Source organism: Pteropus vampyrus, unplaced genomic scaffold (genome assembly GCF_000151845.1).
Source record: "Pteropus vampyrus isolate Shadow unplaced genomic scaffold, Pvam_2.0 Scaffold69, whole genome shotgun sequence".
Taxonomy (NCBI): Eukaryota; Metazoa; Chordata; class Mammalia; order Chiroptera; family Pteropodidae; genus Pteropus; species Pteropus vampyrus.
In genome coordinates this window covers 3748696-3769707 of record NW_011888850.1, presented here as the reverse complement: position 1 = coordinate 3769707, position 21012 = coordinate 3748696, and the positions used below count along the sequence as shown (strand labels likewise).

The following is a 21012-nucleotide window of genomic DNA, read 5'->3' as shown; positions in this document are numbered from 1 at the left end:
ATTTTTTGAGTTAATTACTTAACATAGGAACGAAACTGATTAGTTTCAGTTCTTAACAAACTTTCTTGGAATCATTCCTCAAATTTACTTAGCTCACAGTTTTTTTCACCAATTTAGCCACTTGGAATTTCAGATTATAGGGATAAATAGCATAGGGCCATTATTTTCCTACGGTAAATATGGAACCTTTAAAGCCCGTGCGTATCTGTTCTGAGAGCCTTCTTTGTAAATCAGGCTGTCTCTGCTGCTGAAAGCCTCAGAGAACCAACCTCCAGGGCAGGCTGAGAAGCAAGCAGCCTTGCAAGAATGTCTCATTCTTACCATTGCCTTAAAAAGTCATTTTCTATTAATATGAAATTTAAAATATAATCATATGTGTATCATAGTTCTGAGTTTCCAGGGGAGGTTGATGATGGGGAGGGAGGTAGTTCCAGTACTCCCCAAAAATGTTTTGTAGAGATTGTAATTCTATGTGTGAAGCCTGATCATAGAACCAAGGTTAGTGGCAGTCCAGCATATAGGAAGAACATAGTGCCATTTAAAATTTCTAAGTGCCATTATTTGGGTATGGGCGGACTTAAAATGCTTTCTCTTATTAGCCCTTCACAAGGCTTTAAGTTCTACCCTGAGCACCATTTCACGACGGGCCTTCTAGAGATGGGTATTTGGTTTTTGAAGGAAGAGATGAGACGTTGTTAGCCAGCACATCATCATCACTGACAGTGTGGTTATCTACCCACGTTACCCAGCTGTGGACTTCGCTGGCTCAACTATCTAAATCTTGGTTGCTTTGGCGTTCAGTATATGTTTGTGAAAACTCTGACTTCTCCACTTTGCTTTGGGCAAGCTCAGATCGGACTCTCCAGAGACGCTAATTTTTATTTGGCTTGGCCTTCCAGTTTTCATCAAAACTTTGGCAAACACAGACCTTAAGTTAATATCATAAGTTCATTTAATAGCAATTTGAATGCTTGGTATTATTATAAATTTAGAACTCAAGGCCCTTAGAAGAGAGTGAAAAATCATTTAAAAGGGCTTGTTTCTAGATCAAGGTAGAACTGATGTTTATATATCAATAGACTTTTTTGAAAAGTACAATTAGTATAAAAATCACTAGCATCGTTATATGCCTAGAAATTTGTTTAGTCTCAGAGTTATATTTAGAAGTACTGATAGAATGAAATTTTACCACTTTATTTTTTACACCATCTAGTGGCTCAGAATGAGTGGTGCAGGTAATTGCAGCTAATGTGCACAATTGAAATGATGTCATAAATCCAACTTTAAATCCAGCTATGGGTTATTACTTTTCTATCTCATGTCAATAAAGTATTAGCATTAACCATGAAAATTTTTTCATCATTCTGAATTAAATGTAAAAATTGTATATATAAGGAAGAATACATTTTAAGGAGTCTAACACAATATTTATAGAGACATTGAAAGTGTATACTTTGTAGAGATACTAATGCTGTGACTTTCTAATAACACCATTAAAAGATTTTAAGGAAATATAACTTGCTTTTAATAATTGATTTATAATTTGCAGTATTTATTACTGTTTGCCTTACCTCCTAGAAGCTTGTCAATTCTTAAAACGCACTTTAAAAAGAAGGCAACACAAGATAGTTTAAGAAACTATGCATTCTTTCAATATAAATAAACATTTAAACAAATCACGAAATAAAATGGTATGCATTATAATAGTGTTTTAACTAGTTTGACGATTAGGCTTTCTTCATTAAAATTCATTATAGAAATATAGTTTGATTTTAAAATTGAGTTTCTTTTCTGTTTTTGCAAGGAAGCCTTGATGGGGTGTCGGCTGTGCTCAGTCAGTCTGGGGGTGACTTATTTATTCTAGGCCTCTTTTGAGAGTTATACAAATCTTAACCTTTCTTTTTAAACTTTTAGTGAAAATCAAATGTTGCAATAAAGAGAGAAGAGTAGGCAGAGGCCCTGCCCTTCCCCCTCCCCTTTTTAACATCTTCCAGTTAACAGCTGTCGTGTGAGGCCTGGCTGAGCTAGCCCCTCCTTCAAAGTACCCCACATCTTCTCAGTTTCAACCTTTGAACCTCACTAATAATAAATCTAAATCCTGCTTGCCTAAAAGCCAGCAACGTTTTGCTTACAGTTCTTTTCATATAGGGCTTGCTGCTGTTTTTTATGTGTTAAAATAAAACACTTTATATACTTCAGTAATTCAGTGGCGATTTAGAAATCACCCCTCTCCTCCCCCCACAAAAATAGAGCACATTGTCTGGGGTGGATAAAACTGAAATTTGTAATTTTAATGACAGCTGCGTTGTTAATGAATTAACTCTGAAACACAAGGCCTGTTTCACTTTAATTTGATGGAGTGAAAATTATATTTGAGGTGGAAAATATTTTTTTTTAGAAATTGGGTTGTTTAAAATCATGCTAAATTCTTTTAAATAGTTTGCATTTCAATTTTATTACCATCTCAAATGTGGACATAATATCATTGTTAATAGTGTTTTCCTAGACCTATGTGAAATTTTATAATTTTAATAGCAGGATCCAGGCGTGTAGCTATAGGCATATTCCATAGCCTCACATACCTCTTTGGTATGTTATTCTACTTGCTGTTCTGGATTTACATCCTCTCTTAGTTTATCTTTCAATCTGGACTCATCGGTGAATTGCTCACCACATTCCTATCCTTACTTTTAAAGCAATAAATTACTTTTAGAGACTTAATGACAGAGGAGCTATGCTTCAGCAGGAAAGAGGCATGCTTCTTTGTCCAGTATTAACAGAAGAATAAGAGTTAAGAGTCCTGGAATATTTTATCTAGTCTAGGGGATATAAGACTTGAGTTTTGCAGCTTTTTGAGCAATTTTTTATTAAGGCAAAAACAGAAAATGTGGGTTGACAGTATTCACTAATATACAATAAAGGTTTTTTTCTTCTTAGTATATATTGGTTGGAGTTTCAAGCATTGCCTCTTTTTATATTTGTTTGTGACTTTTTCCCAGTGGTTGGTGAGTTGTGGCTGTCACTGATCATTTGCTTCTCATCATGAAAATGTAAATAAAAGTTCAGTTACTTGAGTTTTTTTTGGTTTCAGACCTACCAGAAAAATAAATTGAAAGTCTCGCTGAGCTCTCCTGGCATAGAGAAATACAGGTTGACTTTTAGCTCTTTTAGTTTTTCCCTTGTGACCTTCGGACCCATTGTGCCACAAACAGCCTAACCACCTGCTGAAGAGTAACTAGGACGTGTCGATATAGGACTCATTGTCGATAGTAGGCTCATTCCCCAAATGTTGTCACGTCTTCCAGCCTTCGGGAAAGGGGAGGAGTACCGAGGAGTGTTTGTGTTTGTGGCTGCGTGTGTTTGGGCCTGGTGCCGTTTCGCCCCCGTGCTGTCCGGATGGGGGCGTGGTAGGCGGACACAGGGAGGCAGGAGCGAGCGGACCCACTGCTTAGCAGCCGCCCCTCCCCCGTAGTGACGCGCAGTTTATGGAAACAGCAGCACGTCCGGAGATGTTCTGGTTCCACTCATGGGACTACCCCTGTCTTTTACTTGCGAACAGCATGCTCGAGGACTTCCCGATTTTCTCTTACATAAAGTGGAGGAAGCGTTCCAGGAAAATGTCGACAGGGGAAGGTGCGTGCGGAGGCAGGCTACCAAGCTGAGCCCTGCACGCGCTTGAGGTAGAGAAGAAACCAGCAGGCAGTGTCGGAGCGGCCAGGTGAGGAGAGTTGGCAGTGGAGGGGCTGCTACGGGATGCAGGGCCTGTGTGGTTTAATTCTACATAGAATAAACAAGGGATCGCCAGAAGCAAAAACAGACAAATAGAAATCCAACATCTTAAAAGCACTATGCTGATCTTTTTTTTTTTTAAATCCTAAATTGGAAAATCCATCATCTCACGCCCCTCCAAAAAAATCAGTGCGTATACATGGCACACTTTCACTCCTTTGAGACGCCTCCCTCCTCATCCCCTTAAAGACCAGATTCCCTTTGGCCGAGCAGGTTGAGAACTGCTCACGGCAATGGGATTGCAATATAAGCACACTCCAAAATACTCTATTTTTTTGCTGCCCTGGTGTTTTGCCTCACCAGTTAGTAGGAAGGGAGACGAGGGAATGAAACATATATGTTGCACACCTGCAATATCCTGTTCCAGGCAATGAGTGTGCTTCCACTCACCCGATTCATAAGATGACCCTGTGCAGTATATGGTGTTAAGATTTTGCAGATGAGGAAACTGGTGCTCAGTAAGGTTATTATGTAAACCTCCTGAGCACAGCAGCGAGGGAAGTACCTTCTGGAATCAGCTCGCATCTGACCCTGAAGCCTCTTCTCCTGCTGTGCTGCTCCTGATGACTAGGACTATCTGTTTCTCTCTCAGCCCTGCACTCCTCGAGATAGACAGAGTCTCAAGTATTTGTATTTTCGTATCCCCAATACCTGCGGCAGACAGATGTTAAATATGTGTTTATGAAAAGACAGTTAAAAATGGGGAATAATCTTGAACTTCTTAAAAGAATTTAAAATCATAGAATCATAGAGTTAGCAAAACCTTAGTGCTAGCCCTTCACTTTACAGGTGAGGAAGTCTCGAGGTGCAAGATAATGGGGCAGGGGGCGGGGGAAGTGAATAAAAGGGGGGGGGGGGAAAGGACCGCCTCTGTGGAGACTTTCCAGGACAAGGGACTCTCCACACCCGAGCATCTGACTCGGCCCTGGGCTCCTTGGTAACCAGACTGCAGAAGGGAGAGACGAGGAGCTAATAATTCCTGTTAATCATAACGTAGAGATCTTGGCTTTTCCTAGTACTGTCTACTTAAAAAAAATTCTCACATGAACTTCTAGAATGTTCAATGATCATCTGACCCGAACAACTTTTTATAATCAATACAACTATGATAGGTAATACCCTCTACAAAAAAATTTATAGTATGACAACAGATTTCATGAAGGTAATTCTTTGGGGGTCCAAATATGTAATACTTAGATTTCTTGATTTATGTTCAATATGTAACTGGATTATTGTGGAGTCTCAAGGAGTGATGTAAATAAACAAATAAACACATCATCCCTAATGAATTTGGGGATCGCCCAAGGCCGCATACCTAGTTAGTAACATAGTTAGCATTGAGACTCTGGCTCTTCTGAGAAAATAATTACAAGAATAGTAAGCAGGAGCTGAAAACCCAGCATTTCACCCCTCATACCTGCCCCTCCGTTTCTACCTTTGCAGAGTTCTGTCTTAACCTCCTCGGTACTTACAGTAATTTCAGCTGCGCTCGTTTCTTCGAAGTGGAATCATTTGGTCCCAGTTCTGCAGGAGACAGATATCTTTCTTTCTGCAGATGGGACGTGAGCTCTTTACACAGGCATCGCATATGGTGCCTTGGAAAACATGGCGGGCCACGGCTAGCCACGAGTAGCAGCACACACTTCAGACTGCGAAGCTAAACGTACTGCAGAATAAATCTTTGTTTATCATTCCTAAAATTCTTCAAGATGTCAAAGGTACACATAAGGAAGGATATTTTTTATTGGAAATTATATTTCTTAAGAAAATATTTAAGATAGTCAACTGGTGCATCATCCATAATGAAGATAGAGTATGTTTCATCATCCTGTACATATTCGTTAAACACCTTTTACACATTCCGCAGTGTAGGGAACACAGATTTAGCATAAGACATTGCCCTGATCTCAGTGAGTTTGTGCTTTATTTTAGTCGAAAGTACAAAAGTACAGTACATAAAATCTACTGAGGAATAAATCCTCAGCTTGAAATGAGAGACGTAGGGATGGATTAGATAATCAGAGGAAATTCATGACGATGGGTAACTTGAGTCGGGTCTCAGTCTCTGGTGAGGGTTCGGGCGCAGGAGGGAGCGGCACGTGCAGAGGTAGGAGTGAGTGCAGTGGGGAAGGTTGCGCCGTGCAGACCAGAGCAGTGAGAAAAACGGTTGCCAGCAGGGTTGGGGAAGAGGGGAAGAGCCAAGGCGAGGAGTTCACAGGTAATGCATTGAGGAGCTAGTATAAGGAGCTCCTGTGAGTTCTTGGGCAGCAGAGTAAACTGACAAGGGCAGTTTCTGGGAAGCACAGAGAGGCAGAGCTCATGATGCAATAATCCAGGCTGCAGTGGCGAAGGCCTGAGCAAGCTGGCGACGTTGGCATAAAGAGGAGCAGGTGAACCTGGGGACAGTCGGCAGCCGTGTATTGGCTGGCGAAACATACTGAGTTCCACCACCAGCCTTTACTGAGCCCAGTTGGATCTTTCTTTGCCTAACAGTATCTGCGAATCATCAGTTCAACTGTCACTTTTTTACTGTATAGTACTGTAAATGTTGACTGGTTAGAAATTTGAATTAAGTCTTGACTCTGGAATATAAACTGAAATTTGTTATAAGAAATTCTTACTATCAGTTTGCTTTCTTGTCCTTTGTCTTTCTTGCTTTAAAAATAGAATGCACAGTGCAAAGAGAAAAAATAGTAATTCTTTGAATTAGAGTAACTCCAAGTCACACCTTAGTAGTAAATTATAAAGTGATGAGGTTGATTTCCGTAAGCTACCAGGAGACTCAGTGTCTTCAGGCAGGTTCGTGAATGGTGGTGTTCAGACATCATGGAGGACCAGTTTTCCCACTTAACAGGTCAGGAGACTGATCGGAGCAGCAGATGTGTAGATAAAAATAGTAAAACACTGAGGCTGTCAAGTTCTCGTGCATTTTAAGAGAACCTTTGAAGGATGGATGTATGAGAAATGCAAAGGTTCTTATAAAGTTTCTAATCGGAGCTAGTAAAAAGGAAGAGATTGAAGAGGTATCTTGAAGAAAGTATTTCCATATTTTAAACCGTTGTCTAGTTTTTTTGTACCATTACAATGTTTATAAATAATTTGAGAAATTGAAAATATCACAGTGAATAGTTGGAAGACAGATATATGTTTGAAGAAAGGGCCTAACACCTGTTGCTTTCAAACAGCTAATTTCTGAAAGGGGCAGTACATCACAAAACCTTATTAGTGTTTCAAGTTTCTGTTAAGGCAGCATTCTTTTACCATATGGTTAGCAGAAAGTGGATTAACCTCCTTGAAAAATGAGAATCATGGTGCTGAAAAGGATTTAAGTAGTAAACGTTGGGGCCTTTTTTAAGTGTAAAATAACACACTGGCAGAGACAGAGGATTTAGTTAGTGAGTAAACATGGACATGTATTTACTATTGTGTTGGAGAAAGTTCCTGTTTCACTTTATGAAAACTAGTCCTTTTTTTCCTGCCTTATTATGTAATCGCTTTAATTTATTGCTTAATACCTATTAATCGAGGCCTAAAATTTTAACTACAAATAAAAAGGATCTTAATGGTACGAAAATTGAAAACAGAGGAGTTAAATCACCACTGTTCAGAGCCGTTTTACGATTCCTTTCTTCGATTATTGGGGAAGTTTTGCTCTTTTTCTTTGCATTTTGCCTCGAAGCCATCCATTTTGCAGAGATTGAATTTCGTTCGAGTACTATTTTTATACAATAAGCATCACTGCACCTCTGGATCTTGATAGCATTACTACGGGGGCAGAAAGAAGCTTTGTGTTAGTAATTACCTAACATTGTCAGAAGCTGACTGCAGGCCCCTTCCTAGTGATAACAGAATAACCGCATAATGTAGCTTTATAGCACATGATTAATAGAAAATAATTACACGTCCTACAAAGGGATGCAATATTTCTTATAAATTGACTAGAATGGTTTCCTGTAGATTAAAGGACTCTTCATTATTTTATCAGTCCTCCTGAAGTACAGTCACTTGCCTATGTTAGCATTTCAGTCGACATTAAGAGCCGGATAGGGTGAGGGATACCAGATGGCACATCTTTTGTACCTGAGCGCTCACGTGCCATAAAGATGACATGATGCTTCCTATCCTTTCAAAGATTTAGATGGCAGCCTGGTATGGTTTTGTCTCTTTATTTTTTGTTTATTAACAAGACCAGGTTTGAGGGTTGTTGTTTTTAATGACCCACCTGTGACGTTTAGAACAATACTGTAATCAGTATGTGGACCACAAGACAACAGTGTACGGATTGCATTATTTTCCACTGTAAGTAATGTATTATTCATAATCACATTTGTTTGGGGGAAGGCAAAGAAAGGCAGATTTTCTCCTTCAAAAGGCAACCTTGTATGATACTGAATCTTCAGGCCGAAGTTTAGAATACTGTAGAATACTGTACTCCAAGAAGCATGTTCATTCCAATTTATAGGCTGCAAATGGTTTAATTGGGATTCATGTTGCTCAGGAGGCTCATACAGAGGATGGTAATAATAAAAGTAACAGCCTCTGTGTTTGCAGTCTTGTGGACGTACTCCAGTGGCTGCAGTGTAAATCCATAAATTTGCCTACTAGATTTTTACCTCACTATATTTTATCCTACCTCTTAATTCCACACAGTATTATATGGAATTCTTTACGGACGTAAAGTACTAAACATTCTGTTTTTTAAATTTTTTTATTTTTACCCTTTTCTGATTTAAGCCTGTGGTATTTTAGAATACTTTTATGAGGTGTTTATTTCATATGCTTTTCAATTATTTTAAATTAATTAAGTGAGGCATTTAAGATGATTTTAGTGTAAAACTTTTTTTTCCTAGAATGTTACTTTTAAGGGATTTGTTTACAGCCGAATAAGTTCCTCCCTGCTGTTTACAACTGTGCTTCCTACTTAATGAATCTTACCAGTTACCGTCACGCAGAATTCTCTCACGTGTGAAGCATGTCATCGGTCCTTTGTTGAAGTGATTTGTTGGAAATCAGTTTTTTAAATTTGGATGTGAGTCAGCATTCTGAGAATAGTAGTCCCTTAAATGAGAGGACAGGCTATAACCAAGGCAGAATATTATAAAGTAATATGAACTTTCTGGTTTGAAAATTGAGCTTAAACATTGAAACCTGGATTGCAGGCCCTTCTCTGCAATCAGGTTTGGGTCATAATATGCCCTCTCATCGAATGTGTTCTGTGCCTGCCCTTAGGGTGGCCAGTTCCTCCTTCCAAAGAATCAACTGGAAATCTTAGGTTGGTGTTGGATAGGAACTTTCACACTTATGCTTACCCTTTTAACCATCCAGTTTGAAATCTTAACAGTGTAAGTCTTTGGCCTCTGAAAGGTTAAATACATTTGTTTTGTTAAGCATTAGGCTCCGATTGTATTCATTGCCTTAAAAATTGAAAAGGGCAGTTTTATTAGGTACCTATTAGAGTATAATGGTTGCTAATCTTAGCTTTCAGTAAGTTGGTGTTTTCTTCTGATAAATATATTCTACATACATTTTACTCATCATCATTGAATTCTGGGCATCAGACTATTTTCATTTCTTGGATAGTTTTGTCCACTAAGTTTACTTTATCAGTGAACTTTTAAACTTAAAATCTTGAACCCACTGCCTCATAAGCCAGAGCTGTGCCCTAATTAGAAGAAGTGCAGGATTAGCCTTTCTTCCCCTTTTTCTTCCACCTTATTCTTTTAGTAAACCTAATTCCGATACATCTCACTGTTAAAAAAACACTTATAGATTGTAATCCAGTAACCTCTGTATTGATAGACTACATCTCAATACACACATGTTAATATTGCTACATTTATACTGAATTATATAATTTTCCTTTCTGATCAGTAACATGCTCATCAATTCAGATGTTAAGTCTGTGCCTGTATTAACATTCTCACCCCGCACATAACTCGATATACATACGCACATTTATCTATGACTCAGATGTTGGACAATCATAGCCTATTGAATTACTTTGGGGATTGATTTTAAAAATTTATCTATATGAAAAATTAAATTCGGGTCCTACAATGCTTTTGCAGAGTATTGCTTTTGAAAGATATTATTCTTGAAACTTGTAATTCATTTTATTTTGTTTGTATCTCAGTAAACATAAATAAATTTGAAATAAAAATACATTAGTCAATCTGGCAGACATATGAGACCGGTTACAGAGTGTTTGCGATACCCAGAGCAGCAGCGTTATCTGTCAGTAGAGGCAAAGGGGAGATGGAGTGCAGCTCATCTCACATCTCAAAGTAAAGGCAGAAGTGACACATCAGTCACTCTTTTACAGCCGTATTAAAATTTCACCTTTATAACTCGAGATACTTTTATTTCCTGTTGCTCTTCACTGTAACGCTGACTCTAACACCACCATTCGATTCCTTCTACCCATCTTTTATCTAATGTAGTTTATGATCAATAAAAAGAACAATAAATATCTTAGGGAAGCTTTTTCAAAGGAGCCCTTTTGTGAAGGGTTCTGTAAAGAAATTTTTTTTGGTATTATTATTGTTTCCTTATTCTCTAACTTATCTGTTTAAAATGTCATACTCATATAGTAGATTTTCTTAAAGAGGGGTATACCTCTACATTCTAAATTATTTTCGGTCATATAAGTTTAACTAAGAATTAAGTAGTTTACTATGGGAAAAGAAAATTCTGTCTTTGCTCTAGATGATAAGCTTCTTGAAGGCAAAGATAGTATCCTAAGTGTCCTGGCTGTAACCTTGCTTCCTCCAGCACTGAGGAGTGGGGCAGGGGCATAGTTCCACTTGCTAGGTTCTTGCGAGTGACTGTTGCTATGTTCTACACTGAGTAATAAACAGGCTTTGTCTTATACTTAATTTAAATCTTGGCCTAACAGCATTTTTAAAGTGGCCAGAAACAAAAAAGATTAAAATGTTTCAATTTGCAGCTCAAGCTCTTGTAACTTTATAAAAAGAAACAACATTTCTAAGAAGTTGCATACAAACGACATTGTACTTTCACCAGTCTAAAGGTTAATATTGCATATTGTTTTCAATTAGGAATACAATAGATATGGCTGGTGGGTAGGAGAAATGAAGGGAGCCATTGGCTTGGTGCCGAAAGCCTACATAATGGAGATGTATGATATTTGAGAGTCCTGGGTAAGTACATTTTAATCCAATATTCTGTAATAGCTCATATGTTCTCTTGGTCTCTGCGTTACGAGTCTTTGCCTTTTTAAAAGTATTTGTAGTTTTCTGGAACACAGAGATTATGCTCCCAAACCATTATCTTCTTTTTTTTTAAAAAAGAAAATTCTGTCTTAATTTTAAAAATAACTTCATAGAATTTACTTTGGGAGTAAATAGATTATTTAGAGACAGTCCCTTTCATAATAGCCAGCTGTTATGCCAAACCTCTTCTTCTTTAGTAAAATACCACTTTTATGGCCTTTCTGAGGAAGTAAGTTGAGTAAGCATTCACTTTTCCTTGGCTCAAAAAAAAAAAGTCATTTTTTTTCTAAGCAGGAAAAATCAACATTTCAGTTGAAGAAAAAAATCATGATGCAACTTTCCTTTTCCGCCCGCAGAAAAGGAAGATTCTCCTGCTACTCTGCAGATGCTTTGGGTTTAGAATCTTCGTGAAAGCATGAGTGACAGCTCATAACCTTTCTTTGTTTTGTTGAACATCGTTCGTCTTTGCTATTTTATGCATTCATTGTAATAGTCCTCTGATGTGAAATTAAGTGAAGGATGTTAATGTAAATTAGATGCAAGCAGTAAAATTATACCTGTTGCTATTTTGCAAAGAAATAATTGTAGTTTCTATTTACTCATTTGATTTGTGAAGAATTCAGCACTATTTTATATGTACTGCATAGTCACTGCTACTTCCAGTATGAGTTGTAATTTCTCAATATGGTGATATGGATATCAATTATTTTTTAGACTGTAATATGTAATTTCATAAAAATTTAAATTGAATATATCATGCAAGTTTATGGTAGGTGCTACCTAAAGAAGAAGGCGTTAAAACTTTGTGGTTTATCTTAGTATTTATTTTTCACACAATAGTAACATGTTTTCATGAAAGAATTTTTACCAATTAGCAGATTTACTTTATGTTAAATATAGGTACAAGAAAGAAAGAAAATGATGGAATTGCAAGTGGCAGTGTACTGTCACTTTCTGCAAGACACGTACAGACCAGAACCTTGGTTTGTGTAAAGCCCGATATCAATAACAGACACCCTCATTTAATGATGGGCTTGCCAACGTTTTCTACCATAGTTTTGTTTAAGTTTAATAAAATCAAAAATTCATAAGAGACCCCATTCTCCACTAATATAATGGCATAAAGAATCTCAGTGTATTCTCAAAGTGAGAAGGCACTCCCCAAGAACTCTCTAATCCTGCCTGATCACGGCCATGCTCTTACGGTCCCACAGCACGACCCCAGACGTGCATCTCTGCTACACATCTCAGAGCCATGAAGACAAAAGGAAGCCTCGGAGAGGAGAGTGTAGCGACCACAGCAGGCACACACACCAACAGGTGAGTGGAAGGGTAGCGTTAGCCTGACATTCGAGTTATACGCTGTGCTGCCTAAGCAAGATTTGCAAAATTATATCAATGCCTTTTTATGTATGTTTGAAATCAAAGGTATTCTGAATGCCTATAAGATACTGGTATGGCCTTAATATATATCAGAACGTACTGCCGAATGGATAAGTATTTGGAGTAGATATCATCTCCTCATACCGAATCCTTGATTAGTAGGTACGACCTTCATTGAACTTTTCAGAGCTTTGCTTTATGAAGATAAGGAGTGTAACCACACAAACAAGCTGATAAGATTTTAAAACCTCCATTATTAATATAAAACTACTGACGAGCAGTATTTCAGAGTGTATATTTTACCATGATCCCTTCAATACCGTGATCATGTGATTTGAAATGTTAAAAAATACTAATTTTAGGGATTGTGGGTAAACTCTATACAAATTTGACAATGTTGAGTTAAAGCTTTCAGAAATTAATTTGTGTGCTCGTTAATCTTTTCCTAATAACGAGCCATTGGAACAGATCGAAATCATCTTGGGAAAAAGCAAGATAACCAGAAATGAAACTAATGGACTGGTTTGCAAAGCCTGAGAGGTTGAAAAGCAGAAGCAGTTGTTGGTTTCCACTGACAGCGTAGACTTGCTAGTGGGGTGGAGACAGGTTTCCCGTTCCTGGCTTAAGTGAAGGTTTGAGCCCTGGGCCGGTAGATGGCAGCAGCTTTTCATTGCAAACCACGCTGCTTGGAGACCCCTCCCCCACTCAGGCACAAACTCCCACAGAATGTAAAGCCCTTAGAACATTTCTGCCTCCTTTTACAGTTAATCCAGGAGAGGGAGTCCTTTGCCAAAGGATGACCAATTCCAAGCCCGATAGTCTCTGTGGATGGTGCCGATACAGAGATGAAGTGTTAGCTTCTGTCCAGAGCTCCTCTGGCCTTTGTTCTTTTCTAACTTGAGTCTGGGAGGGAGAGAGAAAAGAAAACAAACGATTTAAAATTGGAGCGACAAGAAGAAGAATCATTACTCTCAGTTCATGACAACTTGGTATTCATTTGGTGAAATCATTTGTGTATACCAGAGAGAAACTTTTTCTTAGCACCCTTGGCAATATATCACACACTCTTCAAGATCATAATAATATCATTAATGTGAATTTAAACAACATGGCTTGTTAGGAAATATGCTAATCGCTATGTTCTCATTATGTTTGCTTAGTTTTATTTGTTTTTCTATGAACAGTTAGAGAGCTAATTTTTTTCAAAGGTGATTGTAAGTCATATTTTATATAGCATTTTGCTTGATTATTTGCTCTGTACTGAATTCGTACTCTATTGCCATTAGATCTTACAATAATGTTCCACTCTGCAAATTTTTAAGGTTCAAATAAAGTTTAATTGTTTGCAAACTGTTATGATGCTAATAATTCAACAGCCTGCTGTGTTACTAATGAAATTACTTTGTTATGATTAATTTGGAAAATAGTGTGTTGATTGTAGTAATTAAGCACAACAAGGTGAAGTAAATGATTCTAATGCCATCTGGCCTCCAAACTGAATGAAGAAATGAAATAGGGCTGTCATCTGAATTTATTCAAAGAAGTAAGGATAGTACAAATGGCTTGCATCGCTATGAGGGTTTACACTTAACCACAGCTCACTCCGTTCTGTTTTTGCCACTTTGTTGTACATGTCATTTTCCTTTATGAAAAAGAATGCCATTTACCCTAGCAGTTGTTTTCAATACTTTATATTATTTTAAGTTGATTATTTTTACTTTGTGGTAATTTAATTACAGATAATGACATAAAGTATTATAGGATCATAGAAAATCACTTTTCAACCATCTGTAAGTGAAATCTATACATGTGGGGGGTTTTTGTTTGTTTGTTTGTTTGTTTGTTTGTTTGTTTTGCTGCTAGTGTATACGGCCTTTCATGAAGAGTAAAGATTCCATTCAGTTGTTTCTAAAATGTTTCTAGTCAAGACTCTCTCACAGTTCTTATGATTTCTACTTTTTCTATACTCTTTCTCATCTATCCTATTCCTACTCACTTCATAGAGTCTGGTACCTTCTAGGGTCATGATTAAAAACAGAACCCAGAACAGAGTTACATATTAAAGATCCAGATTTACAGTTCAGCCACTATAAGAAAACTAATCCTAACATACATGTTGTTTAAAAGCTTGAACTTCATCAATGAGACTGACTGAAGCATTGTAAGAATTTTTAAATCAGGTAAAGTACTTTTAAATTTCAGGTAAATCAGTTGTTTGTATATCAGTCGTTGAATGGAACTATAGACACAAACTGTATAGATATCACTTTTACTTCTCTTGAGTTCAATAGGTTCAAGAATATTGAAAAGCAATTTATGTGGTAAAGAAGGAGGTGTGGTAGAGATTAAAACTTGACCAAACCATAGAAAACACAGCTTCACTCAGAGGTTGAAGGAATATAATTAATATATAAAACACAAAAACATTTGTTAAATTGGCCTAGTTTTGTTAGTAAAATCCTGAGTATTCTGAACTACAGAGAAACAAATAAATAGTATATTATTAAAGTGACTTTCTACGAACTTAACCTACACTCAAATGCATAATTTACGTAGTTGGTCATCTGAATTGGGGACAAGGACTTTGTGGACATCCTCAGCTTCAGCCAACTTAACTATCCATGGTCTTGTAATTGAGTTCTTCTAGAATATCCGTTAGAACCCCTGATTGTGTAACATTTTGCCGTGATGAAGTAAATATTTACAAAAGCATATGATCACAGTAACATGGAATGACATTTCACTAATACTATGTTTAAGGGGCTTTTTCTGGTTTCCCCTAGTAGAATCTCCTCTATCATTACTTGTTCGCAAATATGTCACTTGTTGCCAGCACGGTACTTCGGAGTATGTGGTGTGGATCCGGTGATTATTTGTTAGTGAGCTGACTTGGCGCCCCACCCCACAGTATCTCACGACCTGAGATGTAAGAAGAACTTGACGTCTCTGCCTGGTAGGGAAAGTGCCTTTATGACTGGCTTTCTGACTTGACAACATTGACTCGGTCAAAAAATCAGTCCCTTCGACTGAGTCTTTAAAAGCAGTTTCATTGTCCCCGTAATACCTTCAGCAAGTGGACTGAATTTGTTTGTTGGTCACTGAACTGAGTGAGACTGAAAAACAAGAAAGTTGAGTGTGGCAGCCAGTCTCTGGCTGTTTCTTCCCTTCCTTTCCTGTGTTCACTGTTGTCACTGGCGACTCAGGCACCTTGGGGCAAGTGACCTAGTTTCACTTCCCAGCTCATCGCAATCGCTGCCGCCCTGTGTGCCACCTGGGCAACATCAGGTGCCCGTGACCTGGGAGCATGCTAGCTGCCACCTCAGATGGATCGAAAAGAGATTCTGAAAACGGGCAGTTTCACAACCGTTGCCAAATCCGACCATAGTCCAACTTTTGTCTTTTTAAAAAGACTTTTGCTTCCTATTTCTTGAAAGTCGTATGTTTATGTTTACTTGAGTCTGGTGAGTCCCCAAGGAGACAGGACCCATAAGTGCAGAAAGCAGCCTGAGCCACACCAGCTCTCAGCTTGGGTCCGTAATGTCGGGAAGGGCTGGAGGAGGAATCACGCCAAAGAACTCGTGAATGCGCGTAGACGTGTGAAACAGAAATTGCCCCGAACGCCCGTCTCTTAAGAGCTTTTCTTGATGCTGGAGCCTTGGGCCGTGTTTTTCTAGGTTTCTCTCTTCACCGTCTCCACCCTTTTCTTTGTTATTCACCGTCACGCGGAGAGGTTATTTAGAACACTGCTTACTGTTTTCTGTTTTCTGGCCTCAACTTTGTCATAGAAAAACCTCGCTCCTGCTGGAGTAAGAGCAAGTGCCGTTTTGTAGCTTGAGCCTCTTATCTGGGGAAAGGGTCACACGGATACTCTCGAAGGAGAAAATCAATGACACCACTGTATGCCAATTAAAAATGACTTCTTTAGAGGAGGAGAAAATTCAACAAGTAAGCAGATTCCCATACACAGTCGCCCCCTCCCAGCTCCCCTGGGAGTCCATTTAGAAAATGTTTGTTTGTTTCACCAATTTAAAGTATGATTGGTAATAGCAGTAGCTAACATTAACTGTTTCCTCGTCATGCTGGGCACCTGTCACTCAGTCTTCTCACAGCCCCGTGAGATAAGTTCTGTGGTTTATCCCCATTTTCCTGATTAGGAAACAGGGGTAAGTAATTTATCGCAAGGTCCAGGAGTAGTAAGTTACCCAGCTTCCCTCCCTTGCATTCAGCACCTTTCTGCTTCCCTCTACTGTGACAAGTTCAAGCCAATGTTTGATTCTTTGCATATACTAGGCACTCAGTCAGAGCGTATTGATATTCCTATAAAATAGTCTGGAGCATGTGAAAAGAATAGTTTGAGAACGGACAGCTGGACAGCCGAATTTGCCCCACTTAGTAGTTAAAGTGACCACAATGACTGTTTCAAATCTCAAGCAGCTAATCCACCATGGGGAAGAAACCTCAACGCAGGACTATATCTACAAACTTCCAATATGGCCAAGAATGGGCAGGCAATACAGGCAGCGGAGAATCGAGAGAGGACACTAGGCCAAAGGGGCTCTTTTCAAATGACCTTCTACTGTCCTCTCCACCTCCTCAGAGTCAAGCCCAAGGACACAGACCAGCCAGCGAAGGCTTGGAGAAGACATGAAAACCGGCTGCCTCTGTCTCAAATAGTTTTCAGTTATATGGTGGTTTTTGAGAGTGGATTTAAATTGTTTGTTTCACCAATTTAAAGTATGATTGTTAAACTGTTCAAGCCTTTATAATCAGTGAGCAAACTATGTTATAAAGCTTTTATAATTTTGTGACCAAGTGATGGCAGTGTCTGACATAAGACTTTGTTGAGATACAAATTTATTTAGAAACTTTTATTGGAATAACTGGCACTGAAGTACGAGGTCTCATTCCTTCAGCACCTACATGGTACCTTGTACAGGGCTCCATACAAAAGCCTTCTGTTGCGTTTTGAACACATCATTTTTTAACAAATTCTTTTTGGAGCTCAGTGATTGGAGGCTGGTGGGGGTGGGGGCGGAGGAGGTAAGAACTGACGTTTGTATGTGGCTCTGGAGTTTAGCCAAAGGAGGGGTAACAGTGAGCCCTGAAGTACAGGCTCTCTTCTACCTCAAAGAGGAGGACGTACTGAAGTTCAGTTTCCACACAGAATTTCATTCTGTATCGGACTCTGAAATGTTTCTGTGCCTGGTGCTCAGAATGCCCACTTCCAAAGGACAGGGCTTCCAAAGGGGGCAGATGACATGGCATTGTCCGATCTTCAGCTGCCGCCCTAGGAGACCTTGTTGGTGTCCAACGACCCGTCCCATCCAGATGGATGGATGACTCATTCCTGATTCCCGGCTCTAGCACTCGTGGTCTGGAGAATCCCCATCACTGCCTGCTTTCGTGTCCTTCGTCCACCCTCCTCCTCCTCCGTGGGCTTTCCCAAGGAGCTAAGTCATGTGAGGCATGAAACACACAGTTCTTATCACTCTACGGAATTATCAGTCACGCTCTCTGCTTTCTGTGAGCCCAGCGAAAGCAAGGGGTATAACTATATGTTTACCTGATTATGTGCATCCCGAAGTGAAAAATCGCAATGTGGTTATCTTGTGAGTGCCCGTTGTTATCTGTTGCTCTGCTTCAGTCGGTCAGCAGATTTGCTTTATTCTTTATTATCGTCTCAGGGCTTGCTATTTCTCTTCCTATCTAATTAAATGATTCCATTTTGAATAATTACATTTAAGCACCAACAGTGTGCTAGGGGCATTTCAAACATAGAATTCGACACAGTCTTTCCCAAACAGACTCAGAGTCTAAACAAAATAGACAGAACATTAACTCAGGGAAGGAGAACGGCCCCAGGTAGCTACCTCGGTGCAATTCTTAGCAGGTTTAATCACCGGCAGTGTCCTCAGACATAACAGGAAAGGTTCTCTAATTTCATCACACCAGAATCTAGGAGAATAGGTTGGAAACGAACCGGGAATCCTTTCGTATATACATATTCGAGTGTACAGAGAGGAAGGGAAGGTATCTGTGTTGGTTTAAATGAAAAAGTTGATTCTGGGAAAATTCCAAAATGCTTGTAGCTACTGAATTAAGTAAGTGTGAGGGGAACCTAATTGTTGTGTGTGTCAATAATGTGAATGTCTTTTGCAGAGTTGCTGCCAATTATGGTAAAGCATAATTCTGGAAGCCGAGAGTGATCCCTACCCCTTTGGGAAAAAGGGCTCTTTTTCTTAAGTTGGGGACAGAGTTGTACTGGTGGCGTCCAGCCAGGACTGGGCAGTAGAAAGACCACTGGAGCTGCAGCCAATCAAAATTCTAGTTTCGGCTCTACTGCATCGTGCCCTGGAAAAAGTTATCCTTGCCTGCAAAATACCGGTGGCACTTGTTCTCTCTACCTCGCAGGGTGTAGTTAGGATCAAGTGAGATTATATTTTGAGGTGACTTGAAAAATCACTGCTGTTAAATACGGCTTTTCTGCATCAGAAGATATGAGAACTGAAATGGAACAATAAGTCAAAATCAAAATTTCTCCTTCACACCAGAAACAAGCAAGGGGAAAAAAATTTTTAACACTCAGCACTAATGTTATACGGCTTGGAATAACATTAAGGAGCTGTCGATTTTGTTATTTTATAACGAGAATTGATGTGAGTCATCCTAGAAGAAGTTGGGATTAAATTCTCCTATAATCTTTAAACATTTTTGAATCAAGCTGCTGGTTTCCAAGCTGTGGCCATTTTCTGTTAATGGAGATTCCGATACCAGAGATGTTACTTCTGTCTGTAAATTTCAAAATAAACTTTTCCTTTGCTATATGAAAGCATCAATCTGAATAACAGCCCCAGTTACATGTCAGTAGCTGGACTCAGGAGAAAAATTTTTTTTGGAACAGATACCCTAAGGAAAATTTTTGTACAGATTCCCTTTAACCAATATGTACTGCTTTTATGAACTGTTTCTTCTACGTAGATATCTGTCTTTGCTTGTGAATACACACACTTTGTGGTTAAACATTTTCTTCAGATGCATATCTAGAAATAAGACGATTTTATTTGATGGAATTAGCCTTGTAATATAGCACTAATCTCAGTTTGTGGTTTGTAAAAATATAGGGCTGGAATAAAAGATGAACCAGAATATCGTGTGTAACCTTATTGCTTTAATGTTATAACTTTAGGCAAAGCTAATAAAAAATGCAAAGGACTCTTAAATAATTAAAATTATCTAAAAAATTGAGCATATTCCTTCAAATAATAATGGCTTTCATGATCTGACTTTTTTAAAAATTCATTTCTCATGTCTCGAATAACTTAGAAGTGTAGACATCAAAGTAAGTTTGAGTTTATTTAAGATTATTAATATATTTGTTATCATACAGCAGCTTTGAAGAGTCCATTTTTTTAGCCTAGCAATTATAATCTATAATGTTACGTAGCATATAATTCCAGTAACTTATTTGATAAAATCAATATAGTATAGAGTTCATTTTTAGTACTTCTCTTTAAAATAATGCTCTGTCATGTGATTCCTTGATTATTTTGAGCCATTACTCAATTTCCTTAATGTTTTAAAATATTGTGTACCTATTATTTGCTTTCTTAAAATAAAAGCTGCTTTACCATCTTATACTTTACGAGGAAATTATTACTTTTGTAATGTATTTTCATTACTATACAAAGGACAGTAGTTGGAAATGCAGTAAACTGTTGTAACCGAGATTAAAGTAAAAATCAGTCCATTTCTAAAACTTTTTTCTCTCTTCCTAAATGATTACAGTAGAGAATTTTGACTTCTAAGCATATCATTCCTTGCTTCCTCTGGTGCTGTGGTTTATAGCAATAAATACTCTATATTGATTACTACTTAATTCTAATGGAAGTGTACTAAGGCTGGAAACACATTATAGCTTAGCATTTAGTGCCTTAATTTTTAAACAGTTTTTAAATTTTAAAAATTGATAAAATTGCCCCAAATATGCCTCTGTTATTGGATCCCTATCATGCTATAAAATTATTCTCATTTCATATCTTTTCTAAAGATTGTTTTGTTCACATATTTTTCCTGGCATTTGACTGCTATGTCTGCATAACTGAAAATCTGTCATTTTCATTTTAGCTCAGTTTGGAAATACGAAAACCATATCAGAGCAACACATTAAAGATTAGTATAGAAGCTCAAAAAATTAATGGGAGAGAGCCATGTAGAGAATTTAAATGTAGTCAAATTACTCAAATGTGCAATTTTGATCCATTAATCTGGTTTGAAACTGCTTAAGAGAAATATTTCTCTCTAAACGAGGTTTTTCTCTTTCAACATATATCGAGAAGAGAAAGTGCTCATCTAAAATAAATACTGTTTTTTCTTTGAAGAAAAGAGTGAAGCAAAAGCTTCCCTAATACTCTCCTATAATTTATTCTTAGTCAAAAACAGATTGCCGTTTACACATTAGGTATTAAACGCTAGTTATAGTATTAAAGACAGTCTCTCTAATGCTGCATATTAAGATATACAATACGAGATTTATTTTCAGGCTATTTGGGGGCCATGAGGGAAGTTGCTTTCTTTATGAAGGGAATTCTGTATTTTCCTTCATTATTTA

At 38.1% G+C, this 21012-nt stretch overlaps 1 protein-coding gene across 4 annotated transcripts in view; it reads left to right on the top strand.

Annotated features, from left to right (window-relative positions):
- Nucleotides 1-13769, top strand: part of SKAP2 (src kinase associated phosphoprotein 2) — a 158002-nt gene extending 144233 nt beyond the window's left edge. The window contains exons 11-13 of one of the 4 annotated variants that reach the window (XR_002780786.1): nt 10848-10949; nt 11378-12341; nt 13169-13769. Coding sequence is in view for 3 of the 4 variants with exons in the window: in XM_023531503.1 (XP_023387271.1) it covers nt 10848-10940 (93 nt within the window). In the remaining variant the exon portion in view is untranslated. Of the gene's footprint in view, nt 1-10847; nt 10950-11312 lie in introns of all 4 variants that reach the window. The other 3 variants (XM_023531503.1, XM_023531505.1, XM_023531504.1) reach the window with 3 other exon arrangements.
- The last annotated feature ends 7243 nt before the right edge of the window (nt 13770-21012 follow it).